Source organism: Leuresthes tenuis, unplaced genomic scaffold (genome assembly GCF_036924035.1).
Source record: "Leuresthes tenuis unplaced genomic scaffold, fLeuTen1.0.hap1 SCAF_19, whole genome shotgun sequence".
Taxonomy (NCBI): domain Eukaryota; kingdom Metazoa; phylum Chordata; class Actinopteri; order Atheriniformes; family Atherinopsidae; genus Leuresthes; species Leuresthes tenuis.
In genome coordinates this window covers 15136589-15164258 of record NW_027325373.1, presented here as the reverse complement: position 1 = coordinate 15164258, position 27670 = coordinate 15136589, and the positions used below count along the sequence as shown (strand labels likewise).

The 27670-nt window shown below is 38.5% G+C and overlaps 2 protein-coding genes across 2 annotated transcripts; both read left to right on the top strand.

The window, feature by feature from the left end:
* The first annotated feature begins 5889 nt into the window (after positions 1-5889).
* lman1 (lectin, mannose-binding, 1) lies at positions 5890-19416 on the top strand. Its single transcript, XM_072371867.1, has 13 exons — positions 5890-6137; positions 7302-7456; positions 8915-9022; positions 9389-9450; positions 9794-9893; positions 9999-10122; positions 13113-13171; positions 13349-13481; positions 13732-13919; positions 14225-14304; positions 18213-18375; positions 18721-18845; positions 18928-19416. Exons 1-13 carry the CDS (start codon positions 5918-5920, stop codon positions 18962-18964), a joined length of 1554 nt encoding a protein of 517 aa, XP_072227968.1. The 5' UTR covers positions 5890-5917; the 3' UTR covers positions 18965-19416.
* A 1900-nt stretch (positions 19417-21316) lies between these two features.
* cplx4a (complexin 4a) lies at positions 21317-26522 on the top strand. Its single transcript, XM_072371780.1, has 3 exons — positions 21317-21480; positions 23628-23715; positions 26234-26522. The coding sequence occupies exons 1-3, from the start codon at positions 21317-21319 to the stop codon at positions 26459-26461; spliced, it is 480 nt and encodes a 159-aa protein (XP_072227881.1). The 3' UTR covers positions 26462-26522.
* The last annotated feature ends 1148 nt before the right edge of the window (positions 26523-27670 follow it).

The window sequence follows — 27670 nt, the reverse complement described above, 5'->3', positions numbered from 1 at the left end:
TTCAGAAAATTAGCTAATCTTTTGAATAAAAAGAAAGGAAAGAAAGCTTGCAGCTGCAGTAAATGGCTAGTACCCAACTAAGTCCACTAGGAGGCAGGAGACTCTCAGTCATACAGAGTTTCCACTGAGTAATTGCAGCCCTATGAGTGATGCACATGGTGCTCAGTGAACCCATTCAACATAATGTGAAGTTCACAGAGGCGCAATATGTTAATCACAATATGAGTCAAGTTTTGTGGGAATGTTCATTCAGTCTGTGTAATGTGCGTTTTCTTGTTTATTTTAGGACTCTTTCACATTAGATGTTCTTGTACAACAACAGCTCATCAATACCTTTCATTCAGTATTTTAATGATTTTGTTTCTGAAAGCAAATCTTGTTGTTAAACCCAAGTTTGACATCCTGTTAAATTGCAGTCAAATAATATCCAAAATCCCTGCAGTAATTTACATTTATTGTAAATAAATGTATTGCTATTGTAACAGGGACAAAACTCAAAAATAGATTTGTGATTTTTACTTCAGCTTCATTTCATCACGTCATCTGTTTGAAAATTCTCTTTGTGTGAATACCAGCAGCCACACACAGACAGGCACTTAACCACAGTGTTCCCCAACAATCGTGAACTGAGTGCAACAAAATGTATTTTTTTTCCTTTATTAAACACATGCACATTTACACTTAAAAAAAAAAGTGTATTCTTTGTTTAAATGTTGGCTCTCAATGGTTCCAGTATGCGTCATGATTGTCTTTTGATTAAAGAAGGATTGATAGTAAAGGCCTGTTCACATCTTTTAAACAAGCCATGTTCATCTTGTCTCTGATAACGAGTGGAAAAACAAAAAGTTAGCCATATATTTCTCCAAAATCCCCTCTGGAAGTAATTAATCACCATCAAACAAAGACGAGCCTTAAAAGAATTCAAATATTTGCTGAAGTGCCTCCTTGTCCCTAATTATATCTCCCTGCTTGTCCCCTTCATTATTTAGAACTACCCACAAAAAGATGCAGCACTGAATGGGAACGCACTCACACACATACACAGCCATCCACAGAAAATGTTTAATAGCAAATGAATGAGTGAGTTACTGTGCTGTGATAAAGGCCTTAATGAGGTAATTTTATTAGAAGCGGCTGCCCAGAACTGTTGGAAACAGATGGAGGAAACAAACAGGGAGAGTCAGATAGAGAAAATTAGTGTTACCCAATTCATTAATTAATGCATTAGTGTGCACAGCAAATTAACTGCCCCAAAAAATCTTCTATTCAGGGAAGATTATGATGAAGAAATACATTGTTGCCCTTCAACGTAATTACATGACAGTGCAAATTCAATTCTAATGAGGCGAAAGGCACCCCCTTAACATACATCCCCTATTTCCCCCCTCTGAAAGGACCTGCTCTTGTTGAGGCCTAAGTTTAAGGAAGTATTGAGAGTGAAGGAGACAATAATGAGAGATCGGCCCAGGCCTGAGTGCTTTACATGCTGCAAACAGGTAGAGAGGATTGAATGGCTCTCTTTCTGGGACTCCTGGGGGGGCTGTCTTCCCAGCACAACAACACTTGGCCCTGAGAAAAGGGTCCGCTGAGGAGCCTGGAGAGTGAATGGACCTGTGCCGCAGTGGGCCACACTGAATGATCGCAAGTTCTTCAATGATTAAAAACTATGTTGTGCCGACCGGGGCACCACACATATACACAAACATGCACCTATGCATGGACAGACACACAAAACACACAGAGACAGCTCTCACCCCTTCAACTGTCCCTCTCATTGAGTTATCTTTACTCAGGCTTTGTCTCCTCTAATTGGAGCTGATGAGTGACTAATTGGTAGCTTTTTTACAACACCCAGTACTTAAGTGATGGCAAGCCGAGGGAGGCAGCATGAGCAGAGTTAATGAGAGGCTTTGCACAAATAAAAGCTTTAAAATGGGCCTGTCTCTCAGAACGGGAGAAAAGGAAAGTTGAGGATATCTTTTGTGTCCACCACATCTTTCACTTATGTGGAGGTATCTAAAAAGAAGACGGAGTGGTGGAGGGCACACAGTGGCTGCTGAAACGTTGAGCACTTGTGTGCATAAAGGGATCTGTTTTGCATTGTTTGGGGCCCATCGTTTAGTGTGTCTGTTAATAATGAGAAAGGGGTGCTCCTCAAATGAATGTGGCAAAGTCCTTAGTGGACAATAAGTGCCCTCTCTTGCCTGGACCACACTGGACTGTGTTGAAGCAATCCGAAATAAAGGTTTAGCCCTTCTGCATTGTTCAGGGTGAGTATGTGGCCTATGTGCACAGAACTGAGCCAACAAATAATATACACCAGCAAAGGTCTATGCAGCCCCTATGTGAAATAATCATTAATCTCTATAGATTACTGGCTAGAATAACCATGAATCAAATTCAAATCTGTTTTAAATATATGGTCACAGGCATACTGTAGGAAAATGAGGCTCACTCTGTGGTAATTTAATCATAAGAATCATGCACTGAACTCTGATTATCTTAGAGATTTACATTGTGGAGGTAAATGTAAGAGCACAGTGGGTTCACCTGCAGGACATTTCCTTACCATGCTGTCATCTCAGCGGACATTTTGTTCATATGATAATGGTTTACTTTGGGCTTTTCAGGTATGAATAAACACCATGATGCAACAGGCTTCATTTAACTAAGCCATAGTATCACACCAGGAGGTGACCAGCCACTCTCCCTTTCCGCCTAATGTGACAAGGGTAATACAAACATCTTTAGATGCCGAGATCCCCCAGGGACAAAAAGCCCCATCCACAACACAACAGGTATTTGTTTTATCTGTTAAGGCCAGTTTAGGATCCATAAATCTCAGCTAATCCAAATGATGGCCTACAATACACAGAGCAACTGGAGAGGAAGAAGAAATTACTTGGATGCACTGACCATCCGTCACAGCCAAGAGCAGAAATAACCAGAAATGACCAACTAAAAACAATTCAACACTAGAGGTTCCAGCAAACTGCCAAAATTCACATCAACTTGCTGTCAGATACAGGATTACATTTATCACAGCACTGTATAATTCACTGGCCAAATATTTGTACTGACTCATGTGATGAGCCATTGACAGTTTCAGTGACCCATTAACTTCCTGCAGGTTCCCATTGTTCATGTCTAAATGGATCTATTAGCATTGCTATTTATTCAAATCTTACGTTTCCTAACAAAGAATGTGGTTAAACTCTCTAATGAGGGGTTCCCCAGACAAAGGATGAGGCCTCTATTTTTTCTGCTCCCTAAATCCATTTGAAACCTGTTAAATTTCATGAGTGGGTAAAGTTGAATTGTGAATTACAGGTATATATTACTTATCTGTTTATCAGAGGTTTTTCGTGGTATTTTAAAGCTTGTTCTTCCTTTTTTCATTCTGTTATTTATTTGTTATTTTTTTCTGCATTTAGTTGTTGAAGCTCTATCCTAATTCTTCCGCATTAAAATAATCATGTTCATACTGGGGAAATGCCAATGTGGAAAACAATGCATCGCATAACTCCATACTTATCGAGCAGACCTTATCACACGTGCAGCCCCGTCCTTGTTTTTTACTGATCATTTGCCAGAAAAGTCAAACTCCCCAGATTAGTGTCACCACAATGGCTTGTTTTGTTCTACAGTTTGCTCCTGAACCCGTAATCACAGGATGTCACAGTGATGCTGCTCCTCCAGGAGCAACAGGAGGACGCTGGCCAGAGTAAATGGAACGAACAGCACATAATTGTCTCCTCCTTCATCTCCCACTGAGGCTTTCAGACTGCAGTGAAAGCTCTTGCTGCTGGCCAGCACAACTGCGTCACCTTTCACCGACCCTTTTATATCTGTTTTGTGTTGGTCGCCCATGAACTATCCACTAGTTTGTTGAGATCAATTGGAGTATAAACATTAAATGATAACAAAAAAATGTCAAAGAAAATTCATGGAAGATCTTTTTGTGACCAGACATGGAACAACATAAAATGTGTTTTGCAGTGGTAAAACTTTGTACTCATCTCTGTGTTGGATTAAGCATTGTAGTAATTACTGTGCTTCTAAATTACATTAAAAACAATAATAATTATTATATTTGACTTTAAGCTATGTATTACTGTTAATCGTTCTTCCCCAGGCTGCGTGCTGGATAGGGCCCATTGAGGCTGGGTGCACTGCTTGGGTGAGCTATGGGTCCGTACTGGTCAACTGGTTTTGCTGGATTTGGAATTGACATGTTGAGCTGCGAGCTGCACGGTGGTGTGGTGGTTAGCACCATCACCTCACAGCAAGAATGTTCCAGGTTCACCTCCTGGCAGGGGCCTTTCTGTGTGGAGTATGTTATCTCTGTGTATGTGTGGGTTTTCTGTGTACTCTGTGTCAACTCCAGCTTCTCCCCAAAAACATGCATGTTAGGTTAATTGACACTCCTTAGGAGTGAGTGTGTGGCTGTTTGTCTCATTTGTCTCTGTGTGGCCCTGTGATGGACTGCCTCTTGCCTAATGACCGCTGGGATAGGCTCCAGCCCCCCCAAGACCTGATTAAGTGGGTATAGAAAATGGTTGGATGTTGAGCTGCAATAGACTGACAATGAACCACACGTGATTACTGAAGTTAAGTTTGGCAGTTTTGCTCATCCATGTTTCTCTGATTGCTAATTTTAACTTTCACTGAACAATTTCAATTTTAGATTTGTGTAAACTTTAACATATAAAAATGGAGATATTTGAGCCACATTAGATTGACAGAAAAAATTGCTTTAGCAGCTGTTAATCAACTTAGTCATTATTGATTAAAAATGCTAAACATTTTTCTGATCTCTCATTTGTAACAATTTGTTGGCTTTGTTCGTCTTTTGTAAACTGAGACTATTTGGATTTTTCTGCATGGTGGTCAGCAGTGTCGATGCTGAAAATAATTTTACACATTTGCACCTTAGTACAATTCTAGGAGAAATACCTGGGATATTTAAATCTGTTTCAGTGTCCACAGCAGGGATGATGACAGATTTATGTCACGCTTGAATTATAAAGCCATATAAGAACAATGCAGAATAATTATGCAGATAGTTTCAAATTAAGTTCATAATGTGTTTAGCAGTGATACTTTTAAATTGAAACCGCTCATTTTAAAACTGCCAATGATCATGCTGTTACAATTTGCTAAATAAAAGCCAATAGGGGTGGGGATGGTTGTATCCAGAGGAAAAAAAAAGAAATCATCCTGGAAAAATTAAAAGCAAACTCAAGCACAGAGAAAAGCAGCAAAAAAGGGATCCAAAAAGCTCAAATTAGAAATTTGAAAGCAGAGTGGATCAAATGTCTGTGAGTATTACTTCACATAATACACACACCTTTTTAAGTCAGTCTTGAGTTCGTTCCTTACTTGTGCAGCACAGGGACATGCTCAATAAATTAGACCATATTGTCCTTCTATGGAGGACATGGCTGCTGTTTTTATACACCCAGACCTGATAACGACCTGTTGCATTCATCTTAATAGTTGTGAGGTGTTCCACCAGTTCTTCTTTCTCAGTCTTCTTTTGCCTATGTACCAACTTTTTTTTAGCATTAAAATTGCGCCTCTCTTTTTTTAACAACAAAATCCTGCCTTCTGCCACATTAATGTGGTATTTTCATTTAACGCTGGTATTTTACGCCTTGACAACCAGCGACTCTTTACTCTATGCTTTTTATCTCAGTAAAAACTATTTATATGTTGTTAATATCGTATTAAATTCAGTTGCGTTGCTGTCGACGTGACTTGAGGGCACCCAGGTCAGAATCAGCTGCACACACAGACGGGGGAGGGAAGAAAAGATAGGACCCGAAAACTGTCCAATGAGAAAACGCCCTGTTGGCCCAACAGGCATCCCGTCATGCTCGCGGACTGAGCGCTACGTCAGCAGTGATACAGAAACATGGCGGTGTCCGTTGCACGGTACCCGGCTGCCAACGCTCGAATGTTGATATTAAGTTTCCTCACAGCGTTAATATTTCACCGCAGCGTTGCCGACGTCGCCGTTGGTGCCTCGACCCCGGAGGAGCTTCCTCACCGCCGGTTTGAGTACAAATATAGCTTCAAAGGTCCACACCTGTCTCAGAACGACGGCAGTATCCCGTTTTGGATCCACACTGGAAGTAAGTTTATATCCAGCTGTCAACATCACAAAACCGCTGGCCTTTAAAATATTTTATGTTCGAGCTTGCGGATGGCATGGACACGGGTACGGCTGAGGTCGAACATTTATACGGTTTAAAACGGATATTCAGAAGCGACGCTGGTTCTGCTTCGTGCATATGCATTTCTCTCGGAAGTGCTTTGATTTGACAACCCCAGCCTTCATCTGAGTCCCAGCGACAGTCTCACCGGTGCATTAATGAGATTTGAAGGGCCAGTCTGATTCCATAGTATGTGCAATATACTGTAGCTGCAATATTGAACTGTCCCCTTGTAAGAATAGGCCTTTGGATTCTTGCATCATACAGTCTAGCTGCTGTCATGAGCTGCATGAGATTACACTGCTTCCCTCAAAAGTCAGCATAAATTAAGGTGCACAAATTGCGGGAATGGCCATTTGCAATCAGTCTACAGAATATTTTCTCAAGTTACCGCTTACTTGAAAATGCTAATAGGGACATCGATGAGTATTTTCTGTTTTCCTTTTTTTTTATTACACAATAAGCAAGGTAGAGTTGGTGAAATGGGAAACTGTCAGGAAACATATGGTACAGATTCAAGGAATGAGAATCCTGGACTCAAACCTCAGACACTGCGATAGAATATGTCTTTGTCTAACTTAACCGTCTTAAATTTAAAAGACCTTGAAGATAACTAGTTGGTATTTGGCATTTCTGACAGAGGAGACAAAAATGAACATTCCTGAATCATTCACTCCATCTTACATTGATAGTTGCAAGCATTAGTGTGCATAAGTAGTACAACCTGCTCCTCACAGATTAACAAAGCCCACTGGGACATCTTCAAATAGATCATTTCACAAGCAGCTCTCTGAAGAGTCAAGTTACAATGACAGCAGACACAAACAAATAAATCTAAGAAGGCTCAGTTTATATATCAGTCACTAGGCTGTAAAGAGGTTAAAGAGCAGGCTACACCCTGATAATGCTTAACCATGATAACAACAACACCAGAAGTTCTCACCTGAGGGAAGAATTAGCCCTACAGAGTTTATGTCACGTCAAATACTTTTGTACAAGTTAGTTTATATAAAGAAGTATTTTATCTCCTGGTTTTGGTGGTTAATTAGTTAAGACACTTACTATCTCTTCTCTCCATTTTAGATGCCATTCCAAGCGCAGATCAGGTGCGCATTACTCCATCCCTCAGGAGTCAGAAGGGTACCGTATGGACAAAAAACAAAGTCAACTTTGAACACTGGGAGGCTGAGGTGACCTTCAGAGTATCTGGAAGGGGCAGGATGGGAGCAGATGGTTTGGTAAGGAGTCTTGAAACCTTGGTGTACGTGAGTTATGCAACCGTGAGAATAGGCTTTCCATTTTTTGGGAACATCATGTAGGGCGTTTCCACCAGGATATCACCGTAGTATGGTGTTGCCTCACAGCAAGACTCTTGAAGGTTGAAACCGGTCAGCTGAGACATTTCTGTGTAGAGGACGGGTGTCCTTCAAGTGCTCTGGTCTCTACCTGTACAACAAAACAACACGTTAGGTAACAATGGAATCAACGCACTTGAAAGATGTTCATTCAGCTTTTTTTCTTTGCAAGAAAAATAAACAAAACACAAATGCCTTACAAAGCAATTATGTTTAATAGCTGAACATTCTGGCTTTGTTAAACATACCTTAAAAAAGTATATGTTTACAGTTTGTACTTTGTAGCAGCTCCTCTGGCTTATCTGACAGCTTGATTCTTCCTCAGTCACCTTCCAGTTCTCTTGTACAGCAGCTGACAGATCAGCCTTGCAGGATGGAACCCTGCCGTGGACCATTCTCTCAGTCGCCGCCATAAATTTTCTACCCACTTGAAATCCAAACTTTTTGCTGGCCATGTCAGTGAGTTGATCTTTCCTGAAGGAAGGCCGAAAAAAATGACTTAATCTTCACCAAACCTCTTTTTTGACTGACAGAATGAGAAAAGTGTCCAAGATTTCAATGTGCACCCGCACGTTTACTGCAGAGGCGATGACTGCCATCTCCTCTGGTCCTTTACCCGCCATCAACCCCATAACATCAATGACTGGAAATTTGTTTGTTTTCTTCATTCAGTCGTCTTTAAATGTTTCATTGGAGCTGCACCAAACCACTTTTTTTACTTTCCAAGTTGTACTGCTATGAGCTTTCATGTCTCGACGCTTTGACGTCTTCCTTAGTCGACCTACATGTTTCCCTTTCACAACCTTCCCGTTTCCTTTGCACTTGCTCCAAATTTTAGACGCAGCTGACTGGGAACCACCAACATATTTTGCAGCACTCCAGGCTGAATTTTTTTTACTCATTTGAATATTTAGACCTGTGCAGGTATTTTTAAAATGTAAATTACAAGTTGATTCCATATTTCTTCCTGTTCTTGATCTGAAAAGAAAGCAAACATTTTTGTAAAAAAAAAAAAATGTTGAGGTATGTTTTTATCAAAGTCAGAAGAAAATTGTATAATAAAATCATTACAGACCAGTTGCCACATCTGTGTGCACCACCATCACAGCAACAAGCACTTTGTCACCTGATGAAAGGACGTTTTCCCAGGGGCAGCTCATCTCATGACTGGCAGCACACTTCACCCTTTGAATCCATATTGAAGTGGCTAAAACTATAATGGCTATAATGTGTTTAGTGAGGTTATTTACTTTCTGTTGTTCACTGCCTGCTCTTTTATGTGATAAAATAAAGACCTGTGTTCCACCTTTTTTCTTCTTTTTGTTTCTGTTCTTCTAACAGGCTGTGTGGTTCACCGCTGAGCAAGGCCTTGATGGTCCAGTGTATGGTGCAGCTGATAAGTGGAATGGCATTGGAATCTTCTTTGACTCCTTTGACAATGACGGAAAGGTTTGTGTCAGCTTGACATTTTCAATAATTATTCCCAAGCACTGAGTGTGTAGTTCTTGGAGCCGTTCTGACTCATTCGGAGTGTTCTTCTGTGGTGGAAGCGCAGACAATGCTTCCGTTTGGGTTGCTATCAGCTGCTGTGGCGGTTGTATCGGAAACATGTTTACATAGAAAATATAGCTGCTCATCTCTTGTTTTTCAAAAGTGTTTTTCAACTTAGTTTATTAGACACTTTGATGTTTATATATTTGCGCATAGGTATTGGATTGATATTTTGAATGAGATTACGTAAAAGCAAAGCCACTTCACATCTTCAGATGGCAATAGGATTAATGTGTTTTCCATGTTTTCACATTGTCATTCTAGAAAAATAATCCAGCCATAATTGTTGTGGGGAACAATGGAAACCTTGTTTATGACCATCAAAAGTAAGTAAACATTTCTTTTGCTTTTCTCTAATGTTGTCACCAACTCGTATCTCAGCAATTTAAAGAAGATTAGAATATATGATTATATTTGCTTGGAAAGTAAATAATCCTTTATCTTTCCTAAGCTCCCCCGGGTGAGTGAAAGCTTTAAATCACTTTTCCTGTGCCATTCGGGGTTTGTCTTAGAGTTGATAGTGTTTACGCTGCCACTAAATAAGGGTTTTATGAAAACATTTATGTTGTTCACTTATCTAATAAACTTTCCCTTCTCTTGAACGATATTGATGTGGAGTGCTGTCATGTTATGGTTATATTTTTCTCTTAAAACTATGTTTTGATCCAGTGACGGCTCCACGCAGGCCCTCGGTACATGTTTACGGGACTTCCGCAATAAACCGTATCCCGTCAGAGCCAAAATAATCTACTACAAAAAGACACTGACGGTAGGAGAAAACACTCTTAAAACTGAGCGTCAAATCCGTATATGGTATTTATATATTATTATATATGACGCAATTTAAACGGTGTTTGTTTTTCTTCCTCATCAGGTCTTGATCAACAACGGTTTCACTCCAGACAAAGAGGACTATGAGTTCTGCACAAAAGTGGACAACATGGTCATTCCTTCTGAGGGCTTCTTTGGCATTTCAGCTGCCACTGGTGGTTTGGCAGGTATTGTTTAGTTTTTTTCCTTTAAACACCTTCACAATCTATTCAGTTTTATTTGTATAGCTCCAAATCACAACAAATGTCATCTCAAGGTACTGCAATCATACAGTCCAATTCAAACCAATTAGAGTCCAATTCATTGTAATAATAAACCCATCGCATCCAATTAATTAGATTAAAAGATTAGTCCGATTTCTACACACAGAGCCAATTGAAAAACAATATCCTAGCTAAGAAAACCAGATTGCCCTGAAACTTCTCTTCAGTTCAATCTCCCGTCCTGAGCATGCCTGAGGCGCTGTGGAGAGGAACGACTCCCTTTTAACAGGAAGAAACCTCTGGCAGAACCAGACTCAGGAAGGGTGGCCATCCGTGTCAACCAGCTGGGGTTTGAGAAGACAGAAAAGAGAGGAGAAAAACACCATAACACCATTCAAAGGATACCTGTTTAGACAGAGAAACACAAGTTAATGACAACAGTAATACCAAATGTACATAATGTCATATGAGAAATTGAACAGAGGGAAAAAAAAGAGAGCAAAGTGAGCAAAGATGTGACATAAGAGCAGTCTAGGCCTATTGCAGCTTAACTATGGGATGTTTCAGGATTACCTGAGCCATCCCTAACTATAAGCTTTATCAAAAAGGAAAGTTTTAAGCCTAACCTTAAAGTTAGAGAGGGTTTCTGCTGCCTGGACATTTACTGGCAGCTGGTTCCACAAGAGAGGGGCCTGAAAACTGAAGGCTCTACCTCCCATTCTACTTTTAGAAACTCTGGGAACAACAAGTAAACCTGCAGTTTGGAAGCGAAGTGCTCTGTTAGGAAAATATCTTTCAATGAGGTATTTAAGATATGATAGAGCTCGGTCATTAAGAGCTTTATATGTGAGAAGAAGAATCTTAAATTCTTTAATGAAGAGACGCTAAAACTGGAGCAATATGATCTCCTGTTAGTTCTCATCAGAACTCTGGCTGCAGTATTTTAGAACAGCTGGACAGCCCAATAATAAAGAATTAAAGTAGTCCAATCTTGAAGTAACAAATGCATGGACTAGTTTCTCTGCATCACCCTGAGACAGGATGTTCCTGATTTTAACAATACTACGAAGGTGAAAGAAGGCAGTCCTAGAAATCTGTTTTATATGTGCGTCAAATGATAAAGTCTGGTCAAAAATAACTCCAAGGTTCATCACTGTAGTACTATAAGCCAAGGAAATACCATCTAGAGTAACTATACAATTTCTCCCTGAAGTGCTCAGGTCCAAAGAGAACAACTTCAGTTTGTCTTAATTTAGAAGCAGACAGTTCTGAGTCATCCAGGTCTTTGTCTTTAAGACAGGCTTGTAGTCTGACCAACCTACTGGTTTCATCTGGTTTCATAGATGAGTACAACAGAGTATCATCAGCATAGCAATGGAAATGTATGCCATGCTGTCTAATAATGTTAACTAATGGATGCATGTATAAAGTAAAAAGAATCGGTCCAAGCTGAGGAACTCCATGACTTACTCTGATGTGTGAGGAAGCTTCTTCATTTACAGGAACAAACTGGAATCTATCAGATAAATATGACTTAAACCCGGCTAATGCAGTTCCTTTAATCCCAATAACATGTTCAAGTCTCTGTAACAGAATGCTGTGATTGATTGTATCAAATGCAGCACTGAGATCCAACACAAGTCCGCTATCAGAGGCTAAGAGGAGATCATTGGTAACTTTCACTAGTGCTGTTTCTGTGATATAAATCCTGACTGAAACTCTTCAAACAGATTATTTCTGTGTAAATGATAACAAAGTTGAGCTGCAACTATTTTTTCAAGAACTTTAGACAAAAAAGGGAGATTGGAAATAGGTTGATAATTAGCCAACACTTCTGAATCAAGAGTATTTTTAAGTAAAGGTTTAATTACAGCAACCTTAAAAGTCTGAGGTACATATCCTGTCAACTAAGACCGATTGATCAAATCCAATATGGAAGTGTCAATTAAGGGGAAAACCTCCTTGAACAGTCTGGTTGGGATTGGGTCTAAAATACAAGTTAATGGTTTAGAAGAGACTATTGCTGTTGTTAGCTCAGAAAGATCAACTGGGCAGAAACAGTCTAAATACAAATCAGGTTCTAAAGATACTTAAAAGCTGCTGTAATTGATGATACATTTGTGACATTAGCGGGAAGGATTCCATTAATCTTCTCTCTGGTAGAAACATTTTTTCTGATTTAAAAAAAGCCGTCACTACTGAGAGGTAAAGGAATACATGGCTCAACAGAGCTTGGACTCTTTGTCAGCCTGGCTACAGTGCTGAAAAAAAGCCTGGGATTGTTCTTATTCTTTTCAATTAATGATGAATAATAGGCAGTTCTAGCTTTACGAAGGGCTTTCTTATACGTTATTAAACTATCTTTCCAGACAAATTGAGACTCTTCTAAATTAGAGGAATGCTATTGTCTCTCCAGCTTCCTTGCAGTCTGCTTTAAAGCACGCAGCTGCGATTCACACCAAAGAGCCAAGCTCTTCTGACTGATTACCTTCCCTTTCAGAGGGGCAACATTATCAAATGTTGGACGCAACCCCAATTCTTACAACTGATACAGATGAAGCATTTCGGTATTTTAGTTTAGTATTTTTTTTATGTGATAATTGGACGATTTGGTGGTTATTTTATAGAGTGAAGACTGTTGTGTTTTCTTGTGTTTTTACTTGTCTGTTATAACCTAACTGCTCCTTGCGTCAAGACTTTTTCCCACCTTAACATGACACTGAAGATTTTACAGAGAGTCATTTTTCTTGTATAACATTTAGCTATTGTCTTACACATATATTTTCATAATTATCTTTATTATATTACCAGGTTATTAGTCTATATTCAGATATATTACCCTTGACAGTTAGGTGTTTTCTTGACACCCTGGGACCTTTTAAGGGTGTTTTTTTTTTTCAGTTTGTGTTTTTCTTGTCGGTGATTTCTAATTGACAATTCCTTGCCTCCATCAGATGACCACGATGTTTTGTCCTTCTTGTTATTCAGACTCACTGAGCCAGGCCAGCAACCGGTAACTACATTTCTCTCTTGAATTTCTAATACCTCCATTCCCCTTTGTGCCATCTGATTCTTTATTTCTCTGTATTGGTGCGTCTGTGTGAGCACTACGTAACCCAAGCACAGCCTCTATTGAGTTCACTGAGGCTTTTTTTTTTCTTCTTCTTCATGTTTGTCATTCCCATTGAAGCCCCCAGTTGAATCTGAGATTCCTAAAGAGGAGAAGGACAAGTACCAGGAAGAATTTCAAAACTTCCAGCAAGAGCTCGATAAAAAGAAAGAGGAGTTTCAGAAGGAGCACCCAAATGTCCAAGGAGAGCCAAGTTAGTGTTTTTTTTTCTCTCTTTCTTTTTTCTGTCAAATCATCTGAAAGATTTATCTAAAAATTTAAATTCTGAAAGTATTTTTTTTAAATGTTTGCTTTTCCTTCTCTGTCGCAAATTACCCGAATTTCAACTATCTAAAATAAAATGTATTTAAAAAGAAAAAAAAAATGCATTACTTTTGTGGCACAGGCACAGAACTTTTCCATATTTCACTTAGACTTCTCTCGATCATTTGTGTCCTCCTCAGTTGAGGATTTGTATGAAAGCGTGAATGACCGGGAGATCCGTCAGGTGTTTGAAGGCCAGAACCGAATCCACCTGGAAATAAAACAGCTGAACCGGCAGCTCGCTATGATCCTGGATGAGCAGCGCCGATATGTCTCGGTTATCACGGAGGAGGTTGCCAAGAAGGGAGCAAATGCAGGGTCAGGACAGGTGAGCGTGTCAGAAATGCACCAAATGCAAACAAACGTTGATTTTTTTTTAGTCATAAATAATTTCATATTGTGAATGTTTGAACTGGACGCATCCTGGTTTAAGAATATATGCCAATGGATAACTGATCAAGCATATTAACAACATATTGTGAAGCTTTGAAAAATCTTTCTCTTCACTCCTGCTGCGATAAGCTGTTTATATGACAGGTTATCAAAAGATATGAAACATTCTTTACGATCACTTTGTCAGCTTCAACGCTGAAGTATTTCATCTCCGACTTTTAAACCGTATTACTCTCTTAGGTGGACCAAGCAACCAGCCAGCAGCTGGGCTCCATCGTAGCCACGCAGCAGGAGGTCCTCAGAAACCTCAATGAGTTGAGGTAAGTAACAGCAGTGCTACTGGACATGTCTGCTTATTCTTACAAACGAGTTGTTTTTGCAACAAACATAAAGAGACAGCCCTGATACTCGAGAAAAACAAGGGAAATCCTGCCGATAAATCTCTTAAATCATATTTAATCTCGGGATGTCAAGGCTGTAACATCCCAGGTGTCTGTCAGCCTGATAATCCAGCTGCTGTGACAGCTTCCTTTAAAGTCAGTCCCCAGCCTAATGACTCCTTGCCTGTCTCGCAGGCACGTGCACACACAGGCTAAAATACTTCCTACTTTACAAGAGATAATCACACTGACTTGCTAATACCATAAACCCCGTTTACTACTTTGTTGTCCCTGCTTGCTGTGTGGATACCAGAAGAACAGGAAAGATTGATTACATCTAGAAAACTAATTGTTATTTGTGTCCCCTCTTAATGCACTTCCATTTTGTCTCTTCACCTGGTCAGCAGCATCAGATGATGTCAAGGACTTGAGGTCTTAGGTCTCATACTTAAAACATCATCCATTTTAAAAACAAATGAGTGAATAAATACATTTATTTAGAACACGGGGAAAACAGCTTCAGGAAATCATAGTTTGCCTGGAAAATAGCACATTCAGCCATAAATGTTCAATGCAAAATGTGTACACTTCATGAATGTTGACAGGTGGTAATGAGGCTGCTGATTAATAGTTCTTTAGTACTGATTATGGCATCAGTCAAAAGGATGACCGAGTAAAAGAATATTTCTGCCTCAGACGTCAACACGCTTAATGAGCAGGAAATTTTTTAAGGTCTGCGAACACTTGCTTTCTTTTTATAATCGGCGTACAAATCTCTGGATACAAGCAGACAAATGATTCGGACACCCAAAAACAAGAGTCAATTTAAGATTTTTTTATTTTTTTATTTATTTTTTGTCATGAACAAGATTTGCTGTTGCAAACTGCAATTACTGCGTGATGGATATAGTAATACTGAGCTGTAATCTCCTTCTTCTTTAACATTAAAATGGTTTCCCCATTCACTCGCAAAGGAGAGAATGCACAGATATTTGATGCTAAGATAATACAGCTTAAGAGATTTCATTGTGGTGTGCCTTCCGAGGCAAAGTCTCAAATGACTGGCTGATTTGAGTGCTTACAGTAAGTAAGCCTGATTGAGTGTATATAAAGTCATTTTGACGGTTTAGAGCCTGTATATTGACAGGAATATTTGCGCTTTTGGCTTTCTTGCCTTAGGACTTAGGACTCGCAGTGGGCACGCAACAGATTTAAAAGAAGAAATCTTCAGAACCTCGCTGTTAGATTAACACGTGGATTGTCCTCAGCCTTACAAGTAGTCGAGTTATGAATTGTCTTAACTAGTCTTGGGACTCATTCACTTAATGTAGAAACGTGAGTCTCATTTAATTTATAACTCCACAGTTTAAAAAAAATAAAAAATTAGCTCTCTGATGAGAGAAACTGTTAATTTAATCTTCTCAATAATGACAACTGACTCGTGGCTGGTTTTTGATTGTGTCTTAATTTTAATACACCATCTGCATAAAGACTTAATCAGAATCGCAAGATATTAAAGACTTTATTTTATGTAACATTAATCTCTAAGTCTCATGTATCGTAAGAGAACCAGACTGTTTGTATGCCCTAAATCCAACAGGACATCCATTCATAAATGATTTTGCATACATGATTTTCTTCTCACACTGTTTGACTCGTTTATTTGTTAAGTTTTGTAAGCGCAGTGACCATCCAAAGAGTGTCTGTAAGGAATCAATTTGAACAAAGCATATTAGCAAAGAGGCAATTTTAAGATAAAGTAGTCCACAGGAGTAAGCTGATTGACACAGTAAATAAGTTCAGACACTGGCAAAAGGACACAGCCGCCCCCTCTAATGTGCTAATGTGAGCGACTGATCTGTATTACTTTGTAGATTAAGTTCTCTGTTTATCCTGACCCGTCTTTTAAACAGAGTTTATGATAGGACATCATCTCAGACTCTCTAAACACACAGAGAGGGCTTTCTGCTCCTAAATGGGTCACTTGTAGGAGATGAAGATTAGATGTAGGGTTTATTAAATGCTCACTTACTTTCTCAAGGGAGATTTTTTTTTTTTTTTCTTTCACGGTGAAACAAATTAGATTTTGTTTATATGTCATCCCTGTCTCAGACCTTGGCCATGTGGCAAAGCAAGAAAAGGCCGCATCTTAGCACCATTTTGTCCTTGTCAGATTAGTGGTCTTTAAATACATCTGTCATACACAAGCAAAACATGGTTTCCCTCCAATTGATTTCTCATCACAGTCCTCCCCTGGGCCTTTCATATTTACTCTGCTGGTGTTCTGTTCATTTGTCAACTCTCTTTTTCATTTGTAATCGCCTTAGATGTCTTTAAGACGATAAGGGAAACTTATTGCTTCCTCGCTGTAATAATCAACTTTAAGAAATTTAATTTAGTGGAGAAATGTGATCCAGGCTTAGATGCCTGACATTGTATTTTAACTTCATATATGTAAGAAACTGAAAGTGAATGGGCAGGTTTATAGACCTTATGTTGAGCCACTGGCGAGCCAAGGTTGTAGCTGCGAGGAATTGTACATTTTTTTAGGAAGCAGAAGGATATATAGAGATTTCATTACCGACCCAGCAGTCTGATAGAAATCTTGTTGATGGTGAACTGAGGAACACGAATTATGATTCATGACCTTTCTCCAGATGCTGTTGCATTTCTTTAAGAGCAGGAATATCATGACAGTAAAATGGTTTACTTCATTAGAAGGTTCTTCCTCCTTCTTCCTCCCTCAATGATAAGCTCTATTCTTCTCAAATTCAGACTCTTGGTTGTTTTCTCTTCTCAAGGAAGGTAAATGTTGAACTTAATGCTTAGCTTATTTTAGATGCATTAGCATCAGTGTGCATGTTAGCTGAGAAGTAGAAACGGGGTTAAAGGAAAAATCTTCGGTGGCTTCAAACATCCCGTCCAGCACATGCAGTATACTGACCTTAATCATTTAAATGAAGGCACCTATCTGGTCTGTGAGGGCTTTATTGAATCTTGAACTGGTGCAGTACATACAGTTTTAGTTTTTCTCTTTATGCTAGGCGTAAAGAATCTCTCCACAGCACAATACTGGTTTAAATGATGAACAAATCCTACCGTCCTCCCAGAAACTTTCTATATTTCTGTTGAGTTTGTCAAATCAAGTGGGTATCTGGAAAGTTAGAAGTAGTTAGTAGTTAATAATTAATTAAATAATTAATAATTAATTAATTAATATTAGTGTTTTTTTTGGCCAAAAAAATCCCTACTTGTCTTTCACCCGCCCCTCTGACTCAGCATGGAAACACAGTAGAGATACAATAACTTTTAAATATGCTTTTAAATACACTTCAGAAACAGACTAAACGAAAGTCAAATTGTCATAGTTGATGATTAAGTTTGTAACTTCTTCTGTAATGTGTTTATTCAGAGCAAACGGATGGGTTTTCACTTGTGATTTTTTTTCTTTTTTAAATCAACATTTTGATTATTCTTCAGTATCATGGTTTCCCTCTAAGAGATATTAGATCCAGACAGTTTTTTCTTAACCTACTGTACTTGTAATCTGTTGTAATAATGGGATTTTTAAGGGATTAATTTAGCAAACATGACCTCTTTTATCAGATGGAAATGTTCTGTTTTTTAAACTTTGTGAGAACGTAGCCTCCAGTGAATAGGGATTAAAAGATTAATAATGGACAATTGCTATTACCGGAAATAGTACCATACAGCATATTTGCTGTGCACCAAGTCACCCAACATGGTTTGACTTAACACTCATTTATTACAGTGCTTTGGGAGGCCCTTCTGTATTAATGCTTACAATACAGTGTCTCGGTAACTGTGTCCTCTCTCTGTCTCTTCAGAAGCTCCTTCTCCGAGTCACTGAAACAGATCGGCTCTGCCCAGAACCAGGGCAATGCAGTCGGTATCGGGACATATGAGACTATTCAGCACTTCAACGACATCAAGGAACATCTGCACTTGGTGAAAAGGGATGTTGAGCACCTGGTCCAGCGTAATGCTCAGGTATAAATCAGAGTTTCGAGTCTCAGTTGCAATTTTTAATATGGATTAGATATTCCTTGACAGCTTTGGCTCAGAAGTTAGAACGGTCATCCGCCAGTTGGAACGTTGGTATATTTGATCCCTTCCTTCCTGTTTACAGATATTAAATTGTTGTCGAGCAAAATTCTGAAACCCACATTGCCCCTGAAGTTGAGGTGTTTAGGTGTAGCTCTGTCAATCTGTAAAAAGGCGAATTTGTCTTGTTCTGTGAAGTGCTTTGAGCGGTCTATAAAACTAGAAAAGATCAATGCAGTCCATTTGAATGAGTGACTGAACTCTCACTCTCTTGTTTGTCGCCCCTTTCAGAATCCTGCTGAGAAGGTTATGAAGTGCCCCGAGGTCCCTCCCATGCCCTCCTGCTTATCCACCGTTCATTTCGCAATATTTGTTGTCATCCAGTCCGTGCTGTTCTTCTGCTACATCATGTACAAGTAAGCCATCTTTTTCATTTTTATTGATACAAATTTGATAAAAATTTACAACTTTCTAAGTCTTTGTTTCTTCTTTTTGTAGAAGTCAACAAGAAGCAGCGGCCAAGAAGTTCTTTTGATAAAATAAGTGTGTACTCAAGGAAATGTTCTTCTTCTTTTTTTTTTTTTTTTTTTCGTAAATCTTTTGTTTCTTTTCCAATTGTTTTCAGATTGTAAGTTATTGTACTTGAAAAATACTGGTTTTGTTGAATAAGTTTGTTTTAATTGATAGCAGATTTTTAATTTGATCAGTAAGATGTGTGTGAATGCCAGTGTGTGAGACCTGCTGTTCTGGATTTCCAACACGATGTAACATGTTCCTTCGCAGTATTTCTAGTTGGTCAGAACCTGAGATTTTGTTTTTCAGAAGCTTGAATCTGCCACCGTCCCATTACACAAAATGACACCAACAATAAAACGAACCTGTGTTTTGAAACATGCAATTTTGTATAAAATGCTACAGAACTATTGTCTGTGTCAGCATCTGACATGTCCGCTGCCTGAACAATTTACATAAACCGTTGACACAAAATACTCTGTGACCTCTCTTCATTTATTTATCTATATAATGACAGAAGCACTTGGAGTCGACACATTCGATGCATATAACATTGAATGACAACTTGTCTCTCATCAGCAGTTGAGTAGATATGTTTTGAATTGCATATTTGCATATTTTATTTATTACACATACATTAGAGAAATTGCAGTGTTAATATAAAGTGCATTTTTGTGATGGTTATAGGTTATGACCTGTTCAACTAGCTGAAAAGAAGACTTTCACCATTATGAGTTTTTGAAGTTTCCTACATGACTCCTCATAAAATCAAGTTTGATATTTACACGTCTTTATGTTCTGTTTCTTTTACTCCAAGCCCCCTTTATACCAGTGTCTGGTGGACTCACCAGTGTGCATTTTTAATGCTATTGTAGGGATTTTTGTGAAGAATGCTCTGCTCGCCAAGCCATCTGCCAGAGGAACTGTCAGAGTTTGGACTATTAAACCTGTGCTTTATTCCAACACTCTTTATTTATTAGCTGAATGTAAGTGTTTAATAGTTCATAGCACATTATGTAGATATGAATATATACAAGGGATGACATGACATGAATTGGCATGACACAGCATTATGTTATTCTATAATTACACATAAACAAATTCATACAGAGCTTTGCAGCATATATTACAGGATGTGATGGATAATTCTGGAGAGCGTTATAAGATGTTGTACCCTAACTGATAAAAATATACAGTGAATATATTATGAATCCACTGAAACTTTGCTGCATCCTTTCCAAATCTACTGAAAAATGATTGGCTGTTTTTTTCACAGTGGAGCTTTAAATTTGAAAGAATACTTAAAGTAAGATCAGTTTTATTTGCTCATAGTAATTAGACTACTCTTCAAACTGTTGAAGAGGCCTAATGTTAGCTCTGAGTTTTTCAAATCTCAAATCCTAAACCTACTCTACAGGCAACTTAAAACAAAAGTTTAGAAAGCACTGGGTCACACAGGAGTATGAAGAGTCTCAAAAACAGATCCGTTTGACAGCCACGTGTAATAAAATAAGAGAATATGACATACCTTGGAGTTTAGTACTACTATGTAACTATCTGCTGCTTTATACAATCTTCTAATCTGAAAAATAACTCAAAGATGCATTACTGAATGATAATAACAAAAACATCTTTAGGTTTTATGATAGACTTTGTTGCAAAGAAGTATTTCTTAAATGTCTGAATATTTCAAAATAAACTCCAGCATCCTCATTGGTTTTAATGGCACAATGAAGGGAAAGTGGTGCAGTGATTGAGAGGTGTCTCCTCCCTGTGTGTCACCCTTCAGTCACTCATGCCCCCACTGAACAATAGCACTGCATGAAGGATAAACAGGACCATAATCCCACTCCTCTCTCTCCTCTCTGCTTGGTCTCAGCTGTGTTAGCCGCACATGGGCCGGCCTGTACTTCACTAATATGATTAAGCACCAGTGGGCGGAAACAAAACAGCCTGTGTGTTGGTAAAAAGTGCGGATGACCGTCCCCAAAAAGCTTTTCATGTGTTTTGCATCAAGTTTTGCCAAAGAATGCTCAAAGTGTTGAAACCATTTTCAAAAAGATACATTCAGAAAGATCTGCATGATTTAAAAATAGATGGAAAAAAGCAGGCCATCTGCCTCTTAGTAAACTGAAGCAGGGGGGATTAAATCCAGATTATGCCCGAGGCAAAACGTGTGTGTGTGTGTGTCTGTTGCTTGTCGTCAGTGTGTCCTTGACTGCATAGACAAGCAGCAGGTTAGCTAGAGAGCTATCCCTGGATTTGACAGCTACAGGAAGCCAAAGCAAGGGGAACCAAAAAGGGAGCGGTATCGTTTTTTTTTATCCACAAAAACATCCTCATCCTCTCAGATCTAACGCTCACACAACTCGAGATGGCTTTCTTGATCAAGAGCATGATTGGGAACCCCCTGTCAGGAATGGGTATTGGTGGTGGAGGTGACAAAGAAGAGGAGGCCACCCCTACAGATCCAGCCAAAGCAGCAGGGATGACGCGTGAGGAGTATGAAGAGTACCAAAAACAGTTGGTGGAGGAAAAGTAAGTAACAACAAGGACAGAACTCCATAATGAATTGATGCCATTGGCCCAAGGAGGCAGTATGGCTGCAGAGTGTACAATCTGACCTTGACGTGCTGTTTCAGCACATCCCGTCACTGTTTACTTTCCCCTCTCTATCCCAACATGTAACTTTACAAGTAACTTTTTTTTTTTCACTTTTGTAGTTACCCACGCGTTTGCAGTGTTCATGAGGTTACAATAAGCAAACTGGGTTTTTCGAGAGAAGCATTTGTTTCTGAAGGTCACAGCAGAGGCATCCCCAGAGTGCATCTTTTCTTCACTTTTCCACATAATACTCCACTGAGGCTAAATGTAGTGCTCATCCACAAGCAATAATCTCTCATAATCTGTCATCTCTGTCTACACAAAGAACAATTACTGACAATATCTTTTGAGACGCTCTGTTCTGAATAGAAAACATAGAATAAATGTTATAAGCATCAGTAAATAATGCTGCCTTTGAATAATTGACACTTTGATAAAAAAAAATCCTCATATTCTTTAGCTGCTTTGAAAGGGGCCATATAAATGGGCAGTATGTTTTCTCTTCTATTTATTAAAGTTAATATCTAAGTAATACAGCTGTTTCATACTGACTTATCAGCCAGAAATTCACCTGAATTGATATTTGTTTTCCAAATGTGATAAACCTGTATCTACCTTTTTTGAAACAGCAGATTCTTTGGCAAAAGGCAGATTCATTCAGTCTGTATTACGTAACCAGATTAATGCAGCCTCTCCAATCCCACGTATTGTGACTTAATTTGTTTGTTTTAGAGAATGACGTAAAATCAAAGCATTTGTTTTACCTGCGCAATTCTATTCAGTTCTAAAACGAGAAATGATGTTCTGCACAAGTATTCAATGTTATTCAATAAGATGGCCATGAAAGATAAGACATAAGAGTATGTTCCTCTGAAAAGCTGAACATCTGTAAAATCTTGACATAAGGATATTGTTACAAATCATTGTTTGTGTGAAACCACTTTGTATTTTGGCCCAAGCCCCAAAAACGGTGAGAAGGCCTGTTGGATCCCTGGTGTTGTTGTTTCACTACAGTTCAAGTTGTGTCGTCTTAGCTTAATTTCAAATCTACTTGACTCAGTCTGAGCTAATAATCCCATCTTTAATTGGCTGCGGGGAAAGTGCACAAGGGCAGTACTGAAAATGCATGGGGGTATATCCATAGGGTCTTACTAATTATTGGTGGTTATAAAACAGCGATAAGATTTATATCAGCAAATCAACTTTTATAAAATGGAATCATGATCCAAAAATGGTGATGTAATATTCTGAAGCCATTTACTATTTCGAAGTAGTTATTTTCTGTTTTATGCAGCTGGAGCTGCAAGGTGTAATTACATGGTTCTATCAAAAGTGAGGAACACACTGAGAGACAATGTGAGCTCAGTATCTGGCATAAGGATACTTCGACATGTAGACTGAGGAAGTTGGGGATCAAACCAGCAATCTTTTGGCAGAGGGACAACAATTCTACCCTCTGAACTGCAGCCTCTTGAGCCATGTCTATGATTCTGTTGTAACGAAAATGAGACATTCTTAGGCTTCTTGGCTGCATATTGTATTTCTGAGGACAGCAGTTCTCTTTCAGAAGGCGCAAAATAACCATGTGAAAAGACATGTTTTGTGAATTAAGCTAAAGACTTTACAGCAGAAAGTGTATCAGTGACTCAAAGCAGTAAAACTTCTTGAATTCAGCTTTAAAATGTACGAGCAACAACATAAGCGTGCATGTTCAAAATCTGGCTTTAAATTACATGATGTAAACAGAAAATACTGTAATGAAACCCTTTTCAGGCATCAACATCATTAGCCCATATGACACGGATGACTCTCTATACATCATATAGATCGTATCATTTTGGATGAGTGTTAAATTAAAGCACAATGTTATGAATCTCAAGTAAAAAAAAAACAAATTTATATGAAAATCCAAACACCGAAAAATAGTTTTGCTGTAATGGCAAACACAATCTCACACATGGACCCAAGCAAAGGAAGCAGATGTAAAGCAGCGATCTTTAATAGCAACTAATCTTGAATGTTGTTGCATCCTGCACTAATGGTCCCTGTACTAATGATGATTTTTTTTTTTGTCTATCCAGAATGGAGAGAGATGCAGATTTCCTACACAAAAAGGCAGAGAGGGCAACACTCAGGGTGTGCCTCAGGGATAAATACAGACTGCCAAAGGTAAACACTTCAAAGTTTTAATCCCTGCAGCTGCACAGAAACGTATACTTTAAAAGAGCATGTGATTCTGCATTCTAAACACCATAATAATAAGACATAATGGTTAATTCCAAGTTGATCCCTACCAATATAGCATTTAAGTTTTTACCCTATATTCAGTATTCATAAACAGTATACATTTGATGAATGAATGTTTATAACACTCACCACAGCTGTAAACAAATATAAGACTCATTCATGGTGCTTATTAAAATATGTTTTATTAAAAATCCTTCTCATTTAAAACAACTATTCAATGCTTCTTTATATATATATATTGTCATTCCAGTGTTTATACACTAGCATCCCTCGCAGGTGCTCACTAGAGGTGATACACTTGTTGACAAATGCATTAATGAACATCTGCATACAACATTAGTACCTTGTGAAACATTTATGTCAATGTTCTTATGTTTATTTTTTGTTGATTTGCGAAGAGATTTTTAATCATACCATATCATAGAGCAAATGTATTAAGAGTGATTATAAAAGAGATTATTTCATGGAACGTTTTTACTCCCAGTGACAGAAAGAGGCTCAATTTGAGCTTAGAGGCCTGCCTGCGCAGGCGGAAGTAGCTGTTCCACGGTTAGCTGAGGTTACCTTAATCTAACAGCAGCATTTGCCAGCTGCAGCTTGGAAAACAGGAGGTGACGACCATGTCGGAGATTAGTGAGAGAGACATTCAGCCAAGATCTGCAAGACAGCCTCTATGTCCCATGTTGCACCTTGAGACTTAGAAAGCCAAATGCCAGATGAGCAGGTGTTCCAGGCTCATTAGGCAGAACCAGGCAGAGTGAACTGGATTCAAGACACTAAAACATTTACTAAAGGGGATCTAAACTGAGCATTTCCAGGATTTCAAAGGTCACTTGACTGGAAAAAGGAAACTGTAATGGAAGGAGCCAATAAGGTATGTAGGGATTTAACTATAGACATTTGAACATAAAAACCTATGGAGTTGTCTATGAAAGGACTAAAAGGCAGCTTTAAAAAAGTCTGCTAGATGAATTTTGAATAGTCCTCTCTAATTGACAAGCTGTTGTTCAGTTTTCTGTTGATATCAGTTGGTGTATTTCCTTTCACTAATTCTTTTTCTGAGCTGACACTACAAGAATATGCTGAGTTGGAGCCAATACGTAGAAATCCGATTGTATTCTCTAAAAGATGCTTACATTGCTCATCACTCTGAAATGGAACAAATGACAATAGTGAAAGTGTATTTGTTGGAGCTGAAATCTGCACTTTAATTGGATTTTCAGCAAGGATAAGACAGTAAAAAGAACTCTATCATGGTGCTTCTTCTGTAGGTATGTGGTTGAGAGCGTACAAACCTGCTATCAACGTGAATCAGAAAAGAAAAAGTACATTTAATGAAGCAAGAATACAGCAGCAGTAGAAGGAAGTCATCGATGTTCATCTAATGGAATTAGGGTCTCGTGCAACTCTACAGAAGATCTATCTTTAGATTATGGTTGGGACTCTGAGAAGAAAGGCTAAACCAGGTCTGAGATAATCCTACAGATTGAAGTTTAAAGTAGACACAGTACAGTGACGACTGCAAGACTATTCCAGATATTAAGTGATGAGATTTAGATTTGTGAAAAGGCTTTCAAATGTCATCAAAACACTAATGTGACACAACATAAAGCGTTGCAGTATGGCTATTACTGAGGGAAAACGTGTCGACTTCACAAAAACATAGCAAACACTTACAACAAGGATATCCTCGAGTGCAGTTACTTGAATGAGGATTAACACAGATCCGACAGTTCATCTGGTTGTTTGTTGCCTTATTTGCATCGTTATTTGCTAATGATTTAATACCAAAACCAGCCAATTTATTCAATTTAAAAGCTATTTAAGCATAAAAATCAAATAAGAAAATTTTATGAATCCAAAATATCTCCTTTTTTCAAAAAATTCAGTGATGTTTTCTGATAAGCCAAAGTCCTTTTATGCAATGTTTGTTCGACTGGAGGCCAGTCATGGAAGCCAGGCAGCCAGGCTACATGTTAATCCTGTAAACAGCCTTTACATCAGCCTGTAGGTTGTTTACTCTCTCTGTTCTATGCAAATGTACAAAACCGTGCAGTCTTTGTTGAACACACAAAATAACAACATACCACACGGTTGCGATGCCATTCAAAGCAACTTCTAAATTAACTTGACCAATAGCAGTAATAAGATGAAAGTCTATTTCAGACTATGATCTTGTTCTACCTATGAAAAGGTATATTTTATGTTATTATATCTTACAAACAGACTACTAAATAAACTGATTTCCATAAAGAGAAATGATGTTGAAAACAAAATTTAAGAGAACATTTTTTCTCTTAAATTTTACATGAATTTTACATGAATGTTAAAAAAAAAGAGACTTGACTGGCATATTTGTTCCTGTTGATATCAGAAATCAGATTTGCACACTTGGACTGGCTCTCTACAGTGTTCTCTATCCTATTGTTGACACGTGCAGAGCGAGCAGGACGACAACATGCTTGAGATGGCCGGGGACGATGTGGATGTGCCCGAGGAGCTGCTCAAGATGGTGGACGAGGATGCCACTGAGGAGGAGGGCAAGGAGTCCATCATGGGCCAGTTTCAAAACTTGCAGAACATGGACATGGACCAGCTGAAGGAGAAGGCCTCAGCCACGGTTACCGAGCTCAAGAGCAAAGCAGAGGAGAAGTGCTCTGTCATGTGAATAGCCAAGGAGGGTGTGTGTGTTTGAATCATGCTGAGGAAGAAGAGAGAAGCGACAGGATGATAAGTAATAACAATAATTTCACCACCTTTTGGGAAGCTACAGCCATGTTAACAAGTCTGTGATTCAGTCACACTATAAAAAGGCCAGCTAAGTATTCACTTTGACAGAAAGAATTTCGTCTTTATATCATAAAAAAAGCAACAAAATTGTGTTATATTAGAACAACCAATCTGCATTTACAAAGACATATAATGTAAAAGTTTCCCTATTGCCTCATTATTGAAAGGGCGATGAGTTCCCCACTAAATGAAAATACACTTCTCCCCAAATATTGTGTGATGTAATGTACACTTTTTTTCTTTGTTTGTTATAAAATGAGACAGTTTAGTCTCTAAAAGTGTGTTTTTCAGTCAAATCAATAAAGATATATCATGACTTGCTGATAGAAAACCAATCCCATCTGAGTATCACTACTTTCCTTTTGTATGTGGTGTTTGACTTAAATATGTTACGTAGTTTCTCTCTTTTGGTGTTACTACAAAAGCAACTAACCATCACAAGTTTTGACATATATATCTCAAGTGTATTAAGAACTGCTGAGCTTGAAATGTCTGCAGAGATATTTGCAATTTTGCACAAATCAAAATACATCGTACATGAGCATTTATGAAAATGCATGGAGGTACTTCACACTGAGAAAACAAATGTATCGGTCAAATAAAGATGTATATTGAATAAAACAATGGGTCAGTTTGTGTTGCAAAGCTGAAAAAGACCTCCTAAAAGGTTCAATTTCCTCATTTGTCAGACATATACAGCTTTTACACATATACTGAGCTCCATGTGTGGAAACCAGTTATAAATAATCAAAACTATCAATAATCCATGGTCAAAAATATTTAAGTTGATGCATAAAGTTTTATGTTCAAAGTTTTTATTTCAAGTCCTCTTTGACTTTTCAGATTTTCAGTTTAGCTGCACAGGCCTTAAATATTTAACATCAGGTTGCTACAAGTAATCCTATTTACAAGAATCTGGGATAATGCAGTGAAAAAGGAATGGGTCTTAATTTAATTGGGCATTATCCAAACAGTTAGTAATGATGCAGGGGTTGCTGAGAAGCGTCAATGTTCAGAGTTTTACACGAGACCAAGTTTGAACGGCTGTGGATTTGTGAAGTCTGGAGATTACTTCTAATAGGATCAG